The 18256-nt window shown below is 42.1% G+C and overlaps 1 protein-coding gene across 3 annotated transcripts in view; it reads right to left on the bottom strand.

The window, feature by feature from the left end:
* Positions 1 to 18256, bottom strand: part of klhdc8b (kelch domain containing 8B) — a 161214-nt gene that overhangs the window by 20199 nt on the left and 122759 nt on the right. For all 3 annotated transcript variants that reach the window (XM_086214044.1, XM_086214045.1, XM_086214046.1), the window contains one exon: positions 17143 to 17367. In XM_086214044.1, the coding sequence (XP_086070170.1) occupies positions 17143 to 17367 (225 nt within the window). The remainder of the gene's footprint in view (positions 1 to 17142; positions 17368 to 18256) is intronic.

Genomic DNA, 18256 nt, shown 5'->3' on the forward strand with positions numbered 1-18256 from the left:
TGAAGAAAAAGTCCAATCAGGTCTGACCTGAATTAGCCTGTATCTTGACCTTTGACCTCCAAAAATCTTTTCAGTTCATCCTCAAGTCCCAATAGAAGTTTGAGCAAAATTTGAAAAAAAAAATCCCCTCAAGGTGATTATCCAGACGGCACCATCAACTAACATTCCCATGAATATTTGTGCTGGCATAATAGTCTTAGCCCCGCCCACTGCTTGTGGAGCCTCAGCTCAGATTGTGAGTTGCTAGCGAGAGATTTCAGCAGCTGCATTTTTCTCAAACCCACAAAATCTGCATATCAAAAAAAGGCTGGAAATTGTTTTGTTTAGTTGCATGTTCCAAATGAACTAGAACTTGTTGAATTTTAAGGATTTTACAGATGGTTTTACTGCACGGTGGTGCAGTGGTCAGCGCTGTCTCCTCACAACAAGAAGGTTCCGGGTTCGAGCCCCAGCTCCAGCACAGGATCTTTCTGTGTGAGTCTGCATGTTCTCCCTGTTCCTGTGAGGGTTCTCTCTGGTACTCCAGCTTCCTCCCACAGTCCAAAGACATCAAGAGGGGACGAGGCTGATTGATACTCTAAATTGACTGTAGGTGTGACTGTGAGTGTGAATGGTTGTCTGTCTCTATGTGTTGGTCCTGTGATGGACTGGTGACCTGTCTAGGGTGAACCCCGCCTCTCGCCCAAAAGCCCCCCCCCCGGCCCTTAACAGGATGAGCGGAAGATAATGGACGGATGGTTTACTGTTCATACTGAAGGATCTTTGAAAGAAGAGCCAAAACTATATTTGGCCAAAGAAATTCTGTTTTTATTCCGATTCCAAATCAAACTGAAGAATTAAGAGAGAGCTTGTTGCTGATTGTTCATTGTCTTGCAGTTAAAATTGGTGGTCAAACCCACTTCTGGTTTACTCTCCAGAAATGGATACAGATGCCTCGGTACACTTTTACTCCGTATATTATCACTAGGCCATTTCTCTCTTTCTCTCCCTGTCACACATACACACGCACACGCACACACACACACACACACACACACACACACACAAAACATTATCATCATTGCCTGAACCACTGATAAAAGTATTTGATGAGAAGTGACCGTAATATAACCGAGGTGTTGAAAATGAGGATGATCACTGTTCCTCCCTCCACGTTGAGCTGAGCAGCATCAAAGGTTACCGGTCCTCATTGATGCACTGCGTCATCTCTGCTTGGCCCATATGTGTCGGCATCTGCTGGCTGTCAAGACTGATGACGAATCTCCACTGACCAGCACCGGCAGGTACGATGAGACGAGCGTGGCGCTACGCCGAGCTGCTCGTGATTGCCAGCAGCCGTAGGAGAGCCAGCCAACCCCAACGCTGTTCAGCACCGATCATACAAGCTGTTGTTGTAAACGGCAGGCAAATAAGTGGTCACACAGCAGCAGGGAAGACCAGGTGATCGTGCAGGTGAAGGTAATGTTTTTTTTTCTTTCTGACAGGTAAAAGAGCGTACGTTGCTTTGAGATACAAATAGGGAAGAGCACTTGTTCAGATCCAGCATCCCAGTCGTATGCTTCCGTCCCTCAAGGGGTTCCAGCGACATCACCAACCTGGCCTAGCTGCACCGAACTCTTTTCAGTTCATCCTTGAAACCCAGTGGTTTGAGCAACATTTGAGGAAATTATCGCAAGAAAATGGGTTGTATGTTTTTTTTAAGTCATGTAGCTGCGCCTTCACCATGTTGGAAGGAAAACCCTCCGTGTGTTGTGGATGTTTCAAAGGCTTGAATGTATCCAAAACAGCATTTTTGACAAGAAACTTAGGTGTTCTCGCTGTGGCTCAACTGTCGTAAAGATGTGCGGTTATGAGCAGCCATTCCCCTGGTGATCCGCTGTCTGGATAGGAGAGATGGATGAAAGAGAGGTGATGTCCTGTTCCAGATTGATGGCTTGAATTTGCATAATGCTCTGGATGAAGTTTTTGCAATCTCATCAGTACTAGAACTGCAACTGTTGTAAATAATACCGTGTTTTCATTTGTGCAGCAGGAGGGCAGGGAGTTGTTGCTATTGAGGCGATACACGTCTGACTTTGCCAGACCATTGCAAGTAGAGACTAATTTCAATTTCCCTCATTTGTCCCAGTCAACACACTGTTCTCATGTCGAGTATAGTCAACAACATTTAGCTGCTAACTATCAGTTTGAATTAAAAGCAATGCTACGTTAGCTGCTAGCTGTCAGTATAAGAAGACGGGGCACTTCTTCAAATCATTACAGCCTGTGCTATCGACTTTTATTTCAGTTGCTGTGTCAGTGTTTGGCTGAAATAGCCCCCCACACAATACACCCAATCCCACACACACCCACACACACTCTCATGAATATAAAGGCTGAGGCAGTTGCTGCATTGCAGGTTTGATTAATAACACGACCATTGATTACGAGCGAGATCAATGCAGTAATCTGCTCGTCTTATGAGGATTGAGAGGAAATGCAAAGCAACCTGGGAAAATGTTGGGAGTGCAGAATTTACATAGTGAACAGCAGCAGCAGCTGCCTTAACTGCTATAAATAATCAGAATGAGGGGAGATGTTATTCAGCTGATCCTGGTCAAAGTGACAACAGTGGCTCAGTCATATCCAGCAGGAACAGTGAGGTGCAGAAGATGAGCTGCAGGTTTTAAATTCTGGGAGGGTTTCCTTGGTGAGTGAGTGAGTGAGTGAGTGAGTGAGTGAGTTCAGTGACCAAATATTCACGACATTGGGTGGGTGTCCCTCAGTCATGATCACAGCTGTGCTACAAACACATCTACTAACATTTCCATCCCTTCCCTATATGATTCTCCCAGGGTGACTCAGCAGGATGGTGGAAATGACCTTCCAGTGTGCAAACATGTATGAATGAATCTATCAGTCAGCTGCTGGCCAGAATATCGTAATTTAAGTGACATCTCGCCCAAACAACAACGAAAGAGAGCAGAATAAATGAGCGGGAACATCTTCTTGCGGGATTAAAATACAAATATACAAATGCAAAACTTGTTTTCGCTCCAATTTTTCACAAGTTCATGTGAAAAATGTTAAGACTTGATGTGCACACAAAAGGGTTCATTCTGATAAATCGTGTTCATAATTGTGCAAAAACCCCTGTCAGTGAGAGCGTTCGTCCATTCACCTGACAGATGTGGCATATCGGCAGTATACAGGACTATTGAACAGCTGACAATCATTTGATGGTACATCCAGCCAACTTCACAACCACAGTCCACGTTTACCACTTTGCCAGCGCTGGGCTGCTTCTGTCAGCTTTTCAGCTCCCCTTCACCTCTGAGATGGTCTGAGATCAGCTACCCAGAAGGCCGACGCAACAAATGGTTTGTATGATAAAAGGACTTCTCCACAAATTGGATGGATTTCTCAAGAGTACAGAATTCCAAGTTTTCTTCACACTACACATCAAACAATATCAAACGAAATGTTAGGTACTTTCTAAAAGGATTTGACTAATAAACACAAGCAGGACTAAAAGCAAAGGAAACTTCAGTACCCAACAAATCTTGAAATGAGTAACGCAGTAAAGACTGTTGAAAGTGAGAGAGGACGGTTCCAGTCTCCTCCGTCTGATGAGGAAGAATAATGCTGATTTTTTACACTGTAATTATTCTGCAGACGCTGCTCGAACAGAAGAAGATGTGATCAGCAGGAGGTCTAACAAATCAACGTGATACTCTGCAATCATGGGACAATATCAGCCTTAGCTCAGAACAAATAACAAAAGTGGGGGTGACAGCTGCTGTGCAATTTCTTCAGGAAGTGCAAGTTTAACTCCATCTTTAAGGCAGGCACTCATTTTACTGCTTCTATTTTTGCTACCGGTTTACAACTGTGGTTTTATGGTACTTTCATATTTTTAGTGATGAATAACCATATTATCCAGAAATGTCTTTTTTTTTTATGCAGACAAAAACTCTCCAGCATCATTGCTAGCTCTCACTACGGCTAAGCTAACTAGCCATCTGGTGGATGTCTGGAGCGCTGCAATGCACCCACAGGGAGGAGAGAAGGGTCTCTAGTTTCTTGTCTGACATGAAAAATTACAGAAAATTAATTCTATTTCTCAAAAAAGTTCCTTTGAGAGTTTGTACCGAGTCAGACTGTTGTTTTTTTCTTGTCAAGTGTTTTGCATGTCAAGTGTTCTTCCAAATCTACGGCTAAACCTTGATATGGTTTGACAGGTGATTTATTCACTCCAGTTCTCCGCCGCTCTGCTGAAGAGCCCTGCAGTCAATAACTCAAGGTCATTATTGTATTTACAGTCGGCACAGACAGAGAGGCACTGATGCTTTTTACACTCATAAAATTCTCATGCAAATTAAAAAATGTTCATTGACTTCTTTTGTCCTTGTCGTTATTGAATTGAACAGGCTGTCAAAAGTTCCATTGCTGCTGTTTTGTACCACTGACAAATTCTTTGCACTGAAATATTTCAGCTTATTACAGCATTTTTCTTGATTTTCCTACCAAGCGACAAGCAATTGTTTGACTTGACCAAAGTAGCTCCGCCGAAGCAGAAACAACAGTATGCTAGTGCTGCTAGCATTGGCACTTGAGCTAATGATGATGTTGCATGTTGAGCATGCATGATTTTATCGTTGTAGCTCTGTCCAAGCACCTGGATGAACCTAAGAATTGTGTGAGGATCCACTGTGAGCTTCAAAAGAGTTATGATTGATTGATTTATTCAATAATTTGAAAAGAACCATACAGAAGCTAGAATCAAACACACAGTTTGAGGGTCAACCTGGTCACGTCCAACAGCGTTTCACTTGATTTGGACCATAGTCACACGCACTCTCGCAACATTTATACACGTACAACTTCTACATTCAGCTTGTAAAATGCTTCAGCTGAGTAGGCTGAGTCTGCTGGCTTTGAACGATAATGATAAAAGGGTCAAATATAAGGGGGTACTGAGAGGAACAGGTGTTGATTTAATCTATTCTGGAATGTCATCTTAAGAATGTTCCTAGGAAGCAGAATAAACTATATGCGGTAGTCTTCTCTAGCAGGTGGTCTGTGCCCTCCAAATGCGCTCCTCACCATCCCCCCTCCACCATCGTCCACTTAACATAAGGCTGCATACACAGCCACAAACACACACTTCATAACCACCACCATGCCTTCTATTTATAGGCTTCCACAGATAACATGTCCAAGTCAATCTTTATCATTTATACACTTGACAACCAGTGCTGGGCAGTAACGCGTTATTTCGTGATGTATTACTCTAATAATATTACTTTACCCAGTGACAAGTGATATAACAAGGCTATTATGCCAAAAGGTAATATTATGCCTTGTTATTCCGCCGAATAAGGGCCTCGTTACTCATTACAATGGCTGTTAAACGTATAATTTGTGCTGGGTTGTTGCATTCGCAAATAGAGCAGATCTACACTCTATCAACACACCGTGATGAGCGCTGCATCGTAGCTTGTAGATCTGTTCCAACGCGCCGCCACCTGCGCCCCGTCATGACGTCAAGTTAGTATACTGTAATGCGACGCGTGCAGCAGCTGCCTGCTACAAACAAACAGCAAGTAAATCTAAGCGTGGACGATGCAGAACAACTCGGAGCTGGCACATTTACTTTACACGGGTGGAAGTATCGCCATTATTTTGACTTTAAACGATGAAACGGACTGTTTTGTTTTTGCAATTGTTCAGTTTGCAATTATTCACTTTATCATTATTGACTTTAGTATTCCATTAAAATTGGATTCAGTTCAAAAAGGAGCTGGCTGAATCAATTGTGGTGTTGTCCATCTTTTTGCGGGTGTGGGGGGTAATATGTAATATTAAAGTGAAGTAATATTATAACTCGTGATTCTAAGTAATAAGTAATATAGCTATATTACTTTTCTACAGAGTAATATGTAATAAGTAACTTATTACTCTACTAAGTATTGCCCAGCACTGTTGACAACAGATATATTGGGCCTTTTCTGCTGTCAGAATGCTTTAGGTGTCATACATTTATAGGTGGCACACCTCAGTTAGCAGATATGTTAAATATGTATGAATATCAGTATCACGGTATGATAAATGAAATCATTGTCACTGAAGACTACCGTATTTCATGATAGATACACAGATCGACAATATTGTATAATAGTAATGCAAGTTCACCCTATCAAAGAGCCATGTGTAATTCATATGAACACCCACTTCTAGCTCTCACTGGGGCATCCTGAGGTATTCCCTGGGCCAGCGTAGAAATACAATACTACCTCCACCTGGTCTCCAATCTGCACTTTGGTCTCCTGCCAGCTGGACCTTGTTCCCTAGGGAGACACCCGGGACGCATCCTGACAAGATGTTGAAAGCAACTCAACTGGTTCCTTTCGGTACAAAGGAGCAGCGTCTCTACTCCGAGTCTCTCGTGGATGACTGAACTTCTCACCTTATCCCTGAGGGATGACGCCAGCCTCCCTCTTGAGTAAAGCCGCTTCTATCTGCGATCTTCTTGCGGTCATGACCATAGATAGATAAGAATAATGAAGAGTGACTGGTAGATCAAGAGCTTTGCCTTCAAGCTCAGCTCTCATTTCACAATGGCACGGTAAAGCACAAGCCTCAGATTTAGAGGTGCTAAACCTCATCCCAGCTATGCCATCAGGACCACATTACCATCAAAAACTAGTCAGCAATCTCCCACAAGTCCTGGTGGAGATCAACCCCCACTCACTTACTGACAACTTACACAGCTCTTGCTTTGGGCGTACTAAAGAAAATTATGAAAATATATTAACAAATAACCAAAACTGATACAGCAAACTTAAGGGCTTCGGTAACTGTGTCAGTACGTTTCTGGGGCTTCATTATAGCAAAAACATCCCAACAGCCATTTTACTTTCTTCCATAAGCGATTCATATATGTTAGGCCGACCACTGCAAACAGCTTCATTCTGAAAACGTTCAGGGACCCAAACAGTCAAAATTTCACGCTTTTACGATCCTGCAAGCTCAGCAGTTTCTAGAAGGGAGTGATGCACAAGCAAAGATGATGGGAGCGTCATGAAAAAACAACTAGGGAGACTTGGCTATTCCAAGTGCGTGTGTGCGTGTGTGTGTGTGTGTGTGTGCGCGCGCGCATGTGTGTTATAATGTGTAGCATACAGACCCACGATTAACAACAGATCCCATCTGGAGGCTATAATGTACGCTAACAATCAAGAGTTAACGTGATAGCACCACAGGTACTGGCCAGGCTGCTTCCCAGGTAATGGAATTACTTAATTAGAACACCTGTGAAGCGGATACATGTGGTTAAAAGTCCAATCAGTGTTAATGCAAAGCCTCTTGTCCAATCAAAATTCCTTGCTTGTAACTAATTGTTGTTTAATGGGCATTAATAAGATCAGTGAAAATGATCAACATTATTTTTACAGACCATACATTAAAGAAAGTGACATTGTTGTTATTGTGATGGACCTGAATGTCTCCCTGCACATCTGCAGCATCACATCAGATGGCGAGTAAACACAGAGGAGGAATACTAATTGCCACGAAGACCAGCTGCCTGCCACCATCACTTACAATTCTCTAGACAAGCACAAGAAGGCCTAGTTTGGTAATGGATCCCATTATCAGCATCAGCTGGAGGAGGGCAAGGGATTAGCGAGAGAGTCTCACAGGCAGGAAGCAGGTAAATAGAATGAAAGATGGCTGCAGCAGCTGTGGATCACCAGTCACAATCATTCCTCTCTTAATCAACAAAAACACCCGATTAAAAAAAAAAAACAACCCGACAAAGTCAACTGAGCTGATTACTGTGCATTTGTTTCTTAAATCTATATGGCCACAGGAGGCGGATGCAGTGAAATCTAGATTACAAAGCCAACAGTGCATCGTCAAATCGTTTTAAAAAGTTGCTTTTATTAATGACTTTATTAGGGATTTATATTAAATGACATCAGGGAAGTAAATATTTATCTCTCCACGTATTTGTATGCTTTTATGTGGAACTGATCTTTTCTTTTTGTTTAAAAGGGAATCGGTGGCTCCACGTGTATTCGTGTCCTCTAAAAAGCGTGCGCTTCAGCAGAAGAGATTGCAAAGAAGAGAAGTCAAGAGGTTCAGTGAGACAGAAAGTGAGGAAAGGTGAAAGTCCGAGGAGCTCGAAGATGGGGTGAAACTTAGAGGAGGAGGACCGTGAGAATGGTGGGGGGAAGGAGGGCAACAAGCTGAGAGGATAAAGTGGGCGATATGAATGCCTAACAGATCTTTTAATACAGTCGTCTTCCTTTGAGGTGGTAGCTCAGATCTCGTCCCACAGAAAACCACAGACGTCCTGCAGTGTGATTTACACTCCCCGGGGTTATCAGTATCTCTGATGTCCATCCCTGATAAAACCCATTTAAACATCTGAGGGAGAAGAGAGACTTCAGAAAGAGAGAATAATCATATTTCTACATTTTCTTCAGTATCTAAGGAGAGCTTTTTGTGTATCCACGGCAACATGAATTGCTAACAGCTGGGCAAAAAATGGCATGAATTTGCCAAAATGTATACAAGTATTGACTAAAATGTATGACTCGAAACTCCAGCCAGCTAAACCATGCATATAGAATAAACTTGGATACACGAAGAGCGGCAGTTATTGATGCCGCATACTGGCCAAACCCTGTACTTACAAGTATGCCATCTGTCATGTGATACTGCAGTGAAAAAAAACATTTTACCATGATGAAGAGACACAAGTAACATTATGCAGAGATTAAACAATGAATCCCTTTTGTTTTTATTGCTGTTGTGGGTCAAGTGACATTGTTTCACTTAAACTACTGAAGGAATTACCAACTTTGAATGCAGGGGGGTCTCTTAAGTCAGAAACTAAACACAGAGTAGGGATAAATAAAACCAAAACAGACTGGGTCTGTTCCCTGGTGTGCTCCTGACAAACCGAACCACCCAAGATCTTTGGTAGAGCTGTCATATTTCTCTATGGGCTTTTTCACCTGATCAGATGTGATAATATTCCACCATACTTGGCCTAATCAGTGCGCATTTCCACAAAACATAGCATCATCAGCAAAGAGGTGCGGCCAAGGGCACATCGGCATTCACGTCTGTGCAGCATGTGGATCTCTACCACCTCTGGGTATGGTTAGAGGGATAAGATGTCAGTATTTCCTGAGAATGTTCCCCCCCTGTCCGTCCACTTGTGATCGGATCACAAAGAAATCATACTAATGCAAGTCTGAAAGGGGCCAAATTGTTAGGTGAAACAGATACGCCTATGAACATTGGTATGAGGCACAGAGGGGGGAGGAGTCATGCACTGACTATTTTAAAGCAAATGTGTATGTTCAAACAAATCTGCTGTAGCAGCAGAAAAGCTGGCGTTTATTACTGTCTTTTTCTCCCCTTACCTGGCCTTTCTTGTGTTCCAAATGTTTTATTTTTCTCTTGCAGCTTCAATGATAGTTTCTGCAGTAACGTGTTCTAGTTACTGCACACTTTTACTAATAATGCCAATTCTGGGGCAGAGGATCTCTTCTCCTCCTTTTCTTTCCTCAAGGTATGTCCTGAGAAAACATAAAAACCCACTTCTGTTCGCTCGGTGTTATTAGAAGCTACTAGCTGGAGCGTCGTCAGGTGCACAGCTCTCAGCAGACTGCCGTCATCATTATCATAAACCGGCTGTGCCTGTGCTCCTACATTTGTTAGCGGAGCACCACCCACAGAAGTAGTTACTCCCAGTGATGCTGTTTTGGGATTCAAACCGCAGGCAAATTTGGCTTACTTAATAGTAATTGTGATTATTAAATTAACCTGAATGAAGTTCTTCATTTTCTACCTGCCTGCCTCCACACCGCAAACAGCTGACGCGAGGGGAAAAAGTATATGCGTATTTTTCTGCCCCTGGTATAACAGCACGTATTTATTCTGTAGAGGGACCCGTCTAAATTCTAATGGGCAATTCAATGCAGCGAGCAGGTATAATCACTATAAAAAAGAGGCTCATCTAAATGCAGACACTTTAATAGGGTTGGATGACAGCATAAGTCATGAAAAAAGAAATATTCCATATAATCCAGGAGGCTCAGTTTAGTTTTGGATAATTGTTTGGTCTTTTCAGATTGAATCTGTAAACATTTCATCCAATCAGATAATCGATGGAAACATCAGTCCAACACAGGAGGGAAGCTGGAGGGGAGGAGGGCAATAATCGGAAATTTGTGTCGACACCGTGTTCAAGAAATCTGTTGGCAGATCAAAGCCCCTCAGGATGGAGGTGGTGGGGGCATTGGCTTGATTGGCACAACATCTCCGGGGGGGGGGGAGCAAGTTTGCATGCAGGTTGCATTCCGGATTCTTCACTCGTCTCAACTCTACGTTCCGTATAAACTTTCACCCATATTTGAGCGAAACACGTTTTCAAGCAGAGAAAAAAAAACAGGCGTATAATTTAGAAAACATCAAATCCAGCCAGACAAGCAGAGCAGGATGAGAAGGGATGATCAAATGGTGATGCGACTGAGAGATGACAAGAAACCAAGACTGAAAGAACTATCAACTTCACTGATAACAAACCACCGTTTCATTTACAGTGTTTTGTGCTCCGCTTGTCAGTCAACATCATCAAAAATGCTGCCAGCACATAAAAGTGAACATATGGCAAGGGTCAGCCGCCGTATCATTTCAGGGAAGAAAAGTCCATACACAACAGAAACCTACAGATGTGACGACATCACACAATAACATATTAAAATGCTGCTTTGATCTCAGAGGGATACTGCAAACAGCTGTATGTGGATGTACATTAGAAGTACACCAACTTTTTGAGAAATATGCTTATTGTCCATCCTCTCAGACCCAGAAGAAGAGTGATATCCTTTTCTCCTTTGTGCTGCTCTGGGGAGCTGAGACCCTCAGAGAGCCGCTGACAGCTAGTTAGCTTCGCTCAGTGCATGGCAGTGGGTGGAAAGTAGTAACGTACTCGCCTGCATTAATATAACAAGAGTTGTTGTTCATTGTAACTTCAACCCCGTTGAAGACTAGAGGAGCAGCTGCTGCCACTAATCAAGCGCGACTTTGTAAGAGAAGATGAGGAGGATTACTTCTGGGAAAACCAAGATTCTTGAACCCTGACACACACGCAGAAGAAAAAGGGCAGGTTTTGGAAGGATGATTTATATAGGGAGGCACAATGGATCCAGAGACAGTGAGATCAGCATAACAATTAGCATTGTTGACCGATGATAAACTGTCCAGGCAGAACATTACGGGAATGAAAAAGTCCACAGTGAACTCAGCTATCATCATTTATGAGCCGAGGCACTTCTTTACACCAGAGGATCCAGAGGAGGGAATGCATCTGTTGATTAAACTCAGCTGCTATTTTGGTGCAATATGAAAGACTCAAACACAAACGCATGGAGGGGAATATGTTATATAAATATATATATGTATATATATATATATAGAAGGTGAGTCAATGACATCCTGTCTTACAGCCCCTTGCATATCAACTCCTGGATCAATACCCATGACACGAACAGTCCCCACTGTTCGTTGTTTTATGATTTGTATATATTTTTCGTTTAGAATAATTGCAATATTTGATGCACGTCTGTGGTAAGGCCACACAATTTTGAAAGGATATTTAATGGTATTTATTTACTTCGACTGATGTTGTGATCGATTTTGCAGTGAAAGAGGGAATGTTCATTTTTATGTCATTCACAATTTTTTTCAAAAAACCATGGTGATCATGGTGTATTTCTTTTATGCAATGAAAAAATTGTCCGTAGAATAAATACCATGTGCATGCAGCACCACCCCGTCTAATTTAGGGTAGTATTTTTGACAAGTCGCAGGAGAGCAAATTGCAGTTTTGATTCCATTTTGATGACCTGTGCAGGTTCTGTTTGTAACACCAAAAACTGGACAGTTGAACAGATTTGTTTTTTGGTTTTTTTTTGGTCCTCCAGTCTCGTGTTTTGGACTATACTTGGAACAACAGTCTGCACTACGGGGAACTTTGCCCTCTACTGTGGTCACCATATGACACACACACACACACACACACACACACACACACACACGCACATACAGAGTGACAATTGTTTCCATCACCCTGATTTTATTTGGAAGTATCACATCAGGAAAAAAGGGTGACAGAATACCAAACTTCTAAAAAGTTTTTTTTTTTTTTAAATCCTCAGATCTGCTTGCTTGAGGTGGCTTTAGATATGTGGGAAAAACAGTTAATGTGCTTTTAGGAGATTGACACCAATTAGCCAAATAAGTTCTGATGTAGCAGACGCTTAATTCATGTGACGTCGTACTTCTGGTTTCCCATTAATGCACGACAGCATGGCTGCTAACAACAGCAACAACAGATTTGTGTGGACCAATAAGGAGACCAAAATACTCCTCTCTTTTATCCATGAAAAAAATATGCAAAATAATGAGTCAGTAGCCATGACTACTTCTTTTATGTCCAAGTTGTAACCTTAACTTCCTCTACATTGAATTACAGCTGGACAGGGTACGTGGTCTACATCTCCAGCTTGTGACAAAATTTGCGTAGTTTATCCGCCCAAGCCACTTGATGGGAAGGCGCCTAATTCATGTTTCTGTTTTTCTTTTTGACGAACTTTCAAAAGATTCGCTTCACATTGAAATAGAAACCAGTCGATTGTTATCCCGTTATTGAACGTATTCCTCAAAAAGCACCTTGAATTCGTACTTGAACGCATTTTTGACGTTTTTCAACCAAGATGAGGATGACTGGCTTCCAGCACTCGACGTTCCTTTCTTCAGAACATATATAAATGCTGCCCTGCTTTTCACTGGCACTGACTACTAATATGGGGGAACATTTAAATGCAAATCCCCTTGATTAAAACATACTGTATAAAAACTGAACAGGTTAATGGACTCGCTCAGCCAAGGGCTGCAACCTCTATTAAGTATGGCCATCACACTACTGTGTTATTTTACTCTGTTGCTCTGAGAATGATGCCTAAACCTTCCTGTTACTAAATCTAATCTGAATCTACTTGCTGCTCTGCGTTGCCCTCTCATGTTCTTCATCTTACATTTCTATTTCCTGCACTATCTCTACCCTCTATTCTCTGAGGGGCTTGCGGGGGCGATGAGGGAGCCTCTGGAGGATTCTCGCTGCTTTGATGGCTAGCTTTATGCTATACGCTTGTCTGTGTCTCTGCTCCCAGTTATCTGTAATTTTAGTGTGTCAATCAAAGCTCTAGTGCCACTAGAAGCACTCACAGAAATTAAGGAGGGAGCGATGGAAATACAACTTATCTGGGCAGTATGTGAGATGCAGGGAAAACTGAAGACTCAGGGACACAGAGGTAGAGAGCAGGTGCTGTGGATAAATCACATATGAAACCTGCAACCTTTTTGCTGTTCAAAAACAAAAACATTAAATGTCATGACTACCACTTGCTCCTTGAGAAATACTGGCATAATAGGCATTCTCAGTTCCCTGTTTTAACTGAGTCTCAGTATAAACTGTACAGAAATAAAGGAGGTGGATTTAAAAAATACAGTGAAGCAGCCTTTGGATTTGATTTAGACAGACGTCTTGATCTAGAAACTGTGCTGATCAAAATGATGAGTTTTCTGTCATATCTATAATTTGATATCATGATGTAGGATTGGGACATTTCTGTACATTTCCTGCAATACTGCAGTCCCACATGGTAGAAATATTTGCTGACTACTAAGAAATATATATATATATATATATATATATATATACACATACATACATACATATGTATGTGTGTGTGTGTGTGTACGTACATGTAAATATGTATATGTGTATGTGGGTGTTTGTGTGTAGTGGAGAAAGGAGCTGGAGAAAGGAGACCAAACTAATTTTCCATACAAAATTATGTAATTCACCATAATGTTAATAATAATAATAATGATAGTATAGAATCATAGATGAATTTACTTATGAAATGTATATAAAGTTCAAGTAAACATGTATATGTGTATATATGTTTGTGTATGTATATATAAAGGTATTACTAACTGAACATTCTATGTAGGATATAACAGAATATAGTATAAAAGTAAACAGATGATAAGTGGTTCGTAAATTGTGGGGTCAAATAAACACAGACTTCTTCCTGCTCTTTTTTTTTTTTGAGATGTTGAGTTGGTTTTGATTACTTGTCGTCATCTCATGCGGCTTCATCATAAACACTCGTTGTATTTAATTTCAATATGTCCACGCTCGTTCCCGATATTTCTGAGCCGATCACGTTCTGCACAGCAGTTACGAGTCATCACCATCAAACTGCAGATGCAGCGTTCCAGGTTTCAACAGGTGCACCGATCAGTCTTAAGAGTAAATACAAACATTAAGAGACTTGATTTTAGATGTTTATGATTATTATGTTTAGAGTTTGAGAGGGAGGCTAAATATACTCCACCTGTTTGTCTCTTTATACTCGATGTACTTTCCTGTTTTATCAATGGATTCTTCTGCCCGTAGATGCAATCCCACCTCCACTTCCCTAAAACCTTTCCTGTTTCCTGGTTTGATGTCACATTGTGCGGCCCATTGCACAAGCAGGCAGAGAGAGAGAGAGAGAGAGAGAGTTTCTCTCCCTGGCCCTGCCTGAGCTCGCCATTCCTACGATGTCACACTCACACAACACCTTTCCTGGACTCCAGGAACATTTGTAATATCAAACTAAAAAAAAACAACAGCTTGTTTTTGTTTTTTTAACCCTTTTAATATTGTCTTGTTCACCTATTCAACAGTTTACGCCAAAAAGATGGATGGGAAAAATGGATTTTCTTTGTTTTTCTATATTAAATCCAATCATTTTTTTCTCCGTCTGGGTTTACTGAAGGTATCAACGGCACAATGAGGAGATATTTTTGGACTGTTGTTCAGTACACACAGCAGGTCCAAACCTCCTGTGACGATCCGCTGGCTGAACGCCGCTGAGGAACACACCCCACATGTCAGATTACCGTCTGCAGTATCACCACGTCAGCGGCGTAACATTATTGGACTACCTGCGGGGAAGTGAGTGACGAGGTAGACCCGTCTTGCAAAATTTTAACAAATACTGCATTTGTCTCGTTTGTGTTATGTTTATAGTATCATGGACAATCTGTGCAGCTTCAGGGTCGTTTCCAGCTCGAGTCTCCAGCCACGAAGCAGCATCAGAGTAGTTGATGACACAGAGACATAAAAGGGGACAATGGATGAGGGGATCTTGGCAGCGATCACATTAAAATCACCTACAGACGTGCAGGTGGAGGGGCAGCATCAAGGATTATGTCATCATGGGTGAATAATAATGGACCCAATGTACTTTTCTCCGCTACAGAGTTGCCATGTGTGGTTCTGGAGGTCTGGCTGGTGTTGTTATCGCCTACTGCAGGAGCTTGGCAATTACTCCCCTAGTCATCATACATTCCAGGGGTTTGCCCAGATGGCCAAGACCTCAGCCAGGGATCGCAAAGCCTCAGTTACCGCTGTCATAGTGGGAGTTTTTGTGATTGAGGGGCAATGAAAGGGGTGGAGGTGATTGTGGTCAACTGTCAGTCACTCAGTATGTGCAGGTAGAGTTCTCATTCAGGTGGTGACAGCCTGTAACAATAAGAAATTCTTGTGAAATGTTCTGTGACAGTTTCCTTGCACCCAAATTCTCACAGTTGAACCTGAAGGGCACTTTGACAACTCAAACCTCTGTCAAGGCAACGTGGCGCCATCAGATCCAAAACCCGGATCTCGATCCACTTGAAAACCTTATCTGTGGTTCCCTGAATTCTATCATTATTTCATAACAGCAAGAAACTGGTTGCTTGCAGTTCGAATATCTCAACATCCAGTTGAGTTCAACCTTGGCGCTCGAGCCATTGGTACCTCAAGGAAGGCTGAAGCTTGGAGCAAGGCTACTTTATCATACAGCGAATTAATAAATGTATGAATAAAGCATTAGATAAATAAATTCATGCAGAAATACATAAATAAACACATGCATGACAAACCAAATACATTTACTAAATAAATCCCTTTTTCCTTAGCAAAATTATTTTTTTTTCACTTATTTATGTACTTAAGTGCGTATTTAACCATTCATTCATGCACATGGCCTTTAGTTTGTTCTCCATACTTCATACAGCGAAGGAACACTGCTGAGTGCTGAGCAGCTTTCAAATCAAACGTATCTGACAAAGAGTTATTTGGTTGCAGTTTTGATCGTTTTTTTCCCCCCTCAAATCTGTTTTCTGATCGTAAACAAACATGTTACTGTACAACACATGTAGATTTGTAATGATTTACACAGACATTACTCATACAAACTATCAAAACCGCCGTTACTTTTACTGCAATTCTGTTTCAACAACACGCTATCTCAAAAAATATCCATATTTTGTCCACATCCAAGGTGGTATTTAAAACTACAAATGAGTAAAATTAACATGGCATAGAAAAAAAAAAGTTTTTCAAACTGAACAGTTCAGCAGCAGCAGAATCTGTCAGGCTTTTCTTTGTTGGAACTTTGTTAGTTTGTATGAATATTGATGAGTGTCACATAAATGGTTATTTTGATTCAATTCAGGCCTAATGTTGCTCATTAAACCTTGATTTTATCCCTGCTGTCTGTGCCGTGCTGAACGGTGGCTGGTGTTTTCACAGCGGAGGGCGGAGGCTGTAATCCACCCTGCTGGTCCTCGCTCTGGCTCTCATCTCATCTGCATCTCTAAATATGAAGATCTTTTTTGGTGTGATTTCACTGCTCCCTAGCCCTTCTTTTATCAATATGACATTGAATTTTGACACAAATCCAAAAGAAGTGTGTGTGAAGCCTGGAGCTGTGAGGAGAAGTGACATGATGGAGATGACAGTCAGCCTGAACCAAATTGGGCCATGCAGCCCACTAAAACCAGGGAGTCACCAATTTGTAGCCCTTTGTGTGTGTGTGTGTGTGTGTGTGTGTGTGTGTGTGTGTGTGTGTGTGTGTGTGTGTGTGTGTGTGTGTGTGTGTGTGTGCATCTGCCCAAACTGAAAGCAGCCCGCCCGGAAGCCTCCCAACATATCAGATGGCCTCTCCACTTGAGTTCTGCATGGATTGCGTTACCACTTACCTTGATCCAAATCATACTCTTCCATGGTGCTGACAAAGTGAGGTCTGGAGTAGAAGTTGTGCGGACCCGGCTGCTGGAGACCCCCTAGACTGAAGAGGCTTCGCTCGTTCGCAGTGCAACAGGAAAACGCCCTCCGGCTTGGAATGCAGGGGTAGCGAGTCCAGCTTTTCATGTCCAGGTCGAAAGCCTCCAGTGCCGTTACCGGCATTTTTCCCTGACGACCGCCTGGGAAGAAGCAGGACAAGGTTGGTCTCGTTATGGTAACCAGGTTCAGTAAATAGATATCCAATAATATGCACATAGAATTTAATGCTCAAACAATCTGCTGAGGATGAGAACGGCTTTCTCTCATGATTATTATTATTTGTCCTGGCTTTTTTTCCTCCATTCCCTACCGCTTTAATACTTTCCTTCTTCTGTCACTGAGTTGGTTTGGCATTGAGACTAAAGTCAAACAAGCGTGCAGGCCAGCACCGGGACCACATTTCATTTTTTTGGATGAAAACAGGGCACAACAGCATTTAGAGTTCTCCCCTTGAGACGCCCACAAGTTGTTTATGGTCACAAATTATAACTTAACCTTGGGCAAGCAAACTCAAAGGGTATGAGAAAGAGGATAAAAAGCAGGTGGCAGTACTGGAAATCATGAAGAAATGCAGGAGAGGGTGAGGCTAAGGGCAAGTTTGTGTGTGCGTGCGCGTGCATGTGTCTGTGTCTGTGTATGTATGGGGTGGGTTGGGGGCCTCAAGGGGGAGAGAGGTGAAGGAGAAGCTGAAGTTGGGGGGGGGGGGGGGGGCCAACGTAAGAGGAAAACGAAGAGGCACTTTTAGGAAACCATTACAAAACAGGTAAAACATTGCATAATTCATATGTGCAATACAGATTCTCCATTCTGTATTCTACATTCAGTGTTACTGCAATGCCGCCATGACGGGTGTTGTGACGACTTGACTGGAAAGTGGAAAAATTCAAATTTTGCAGCACCGTGACATGATAATGAGAAGTTTCAAAGCACAGAGTTCTAAATTTATTTTCAACAACAGTTGTCATAGTTTTAGCAGGTTGTGATGTCACTCCTCCTACAATCTAAGTCTTTCTTCCGACTGCCTTCGTT

Source organism: Aulostomus chinensis, chromosome 9, assembly GCF_037954235.1.
Source record: "Aulostomus chinensis isolate RoL2024-O1b breed Wild chromosome 9, RoL_Achi_v1.0, whole genome shotgun sequence".
Taxonomy (NCBI): Eukaryota; Metazoa; Chordata; class Actinopteri; order Syngnathiformes; family Aulostomidae; genus Aulostomus; species Aulostomus chinensis.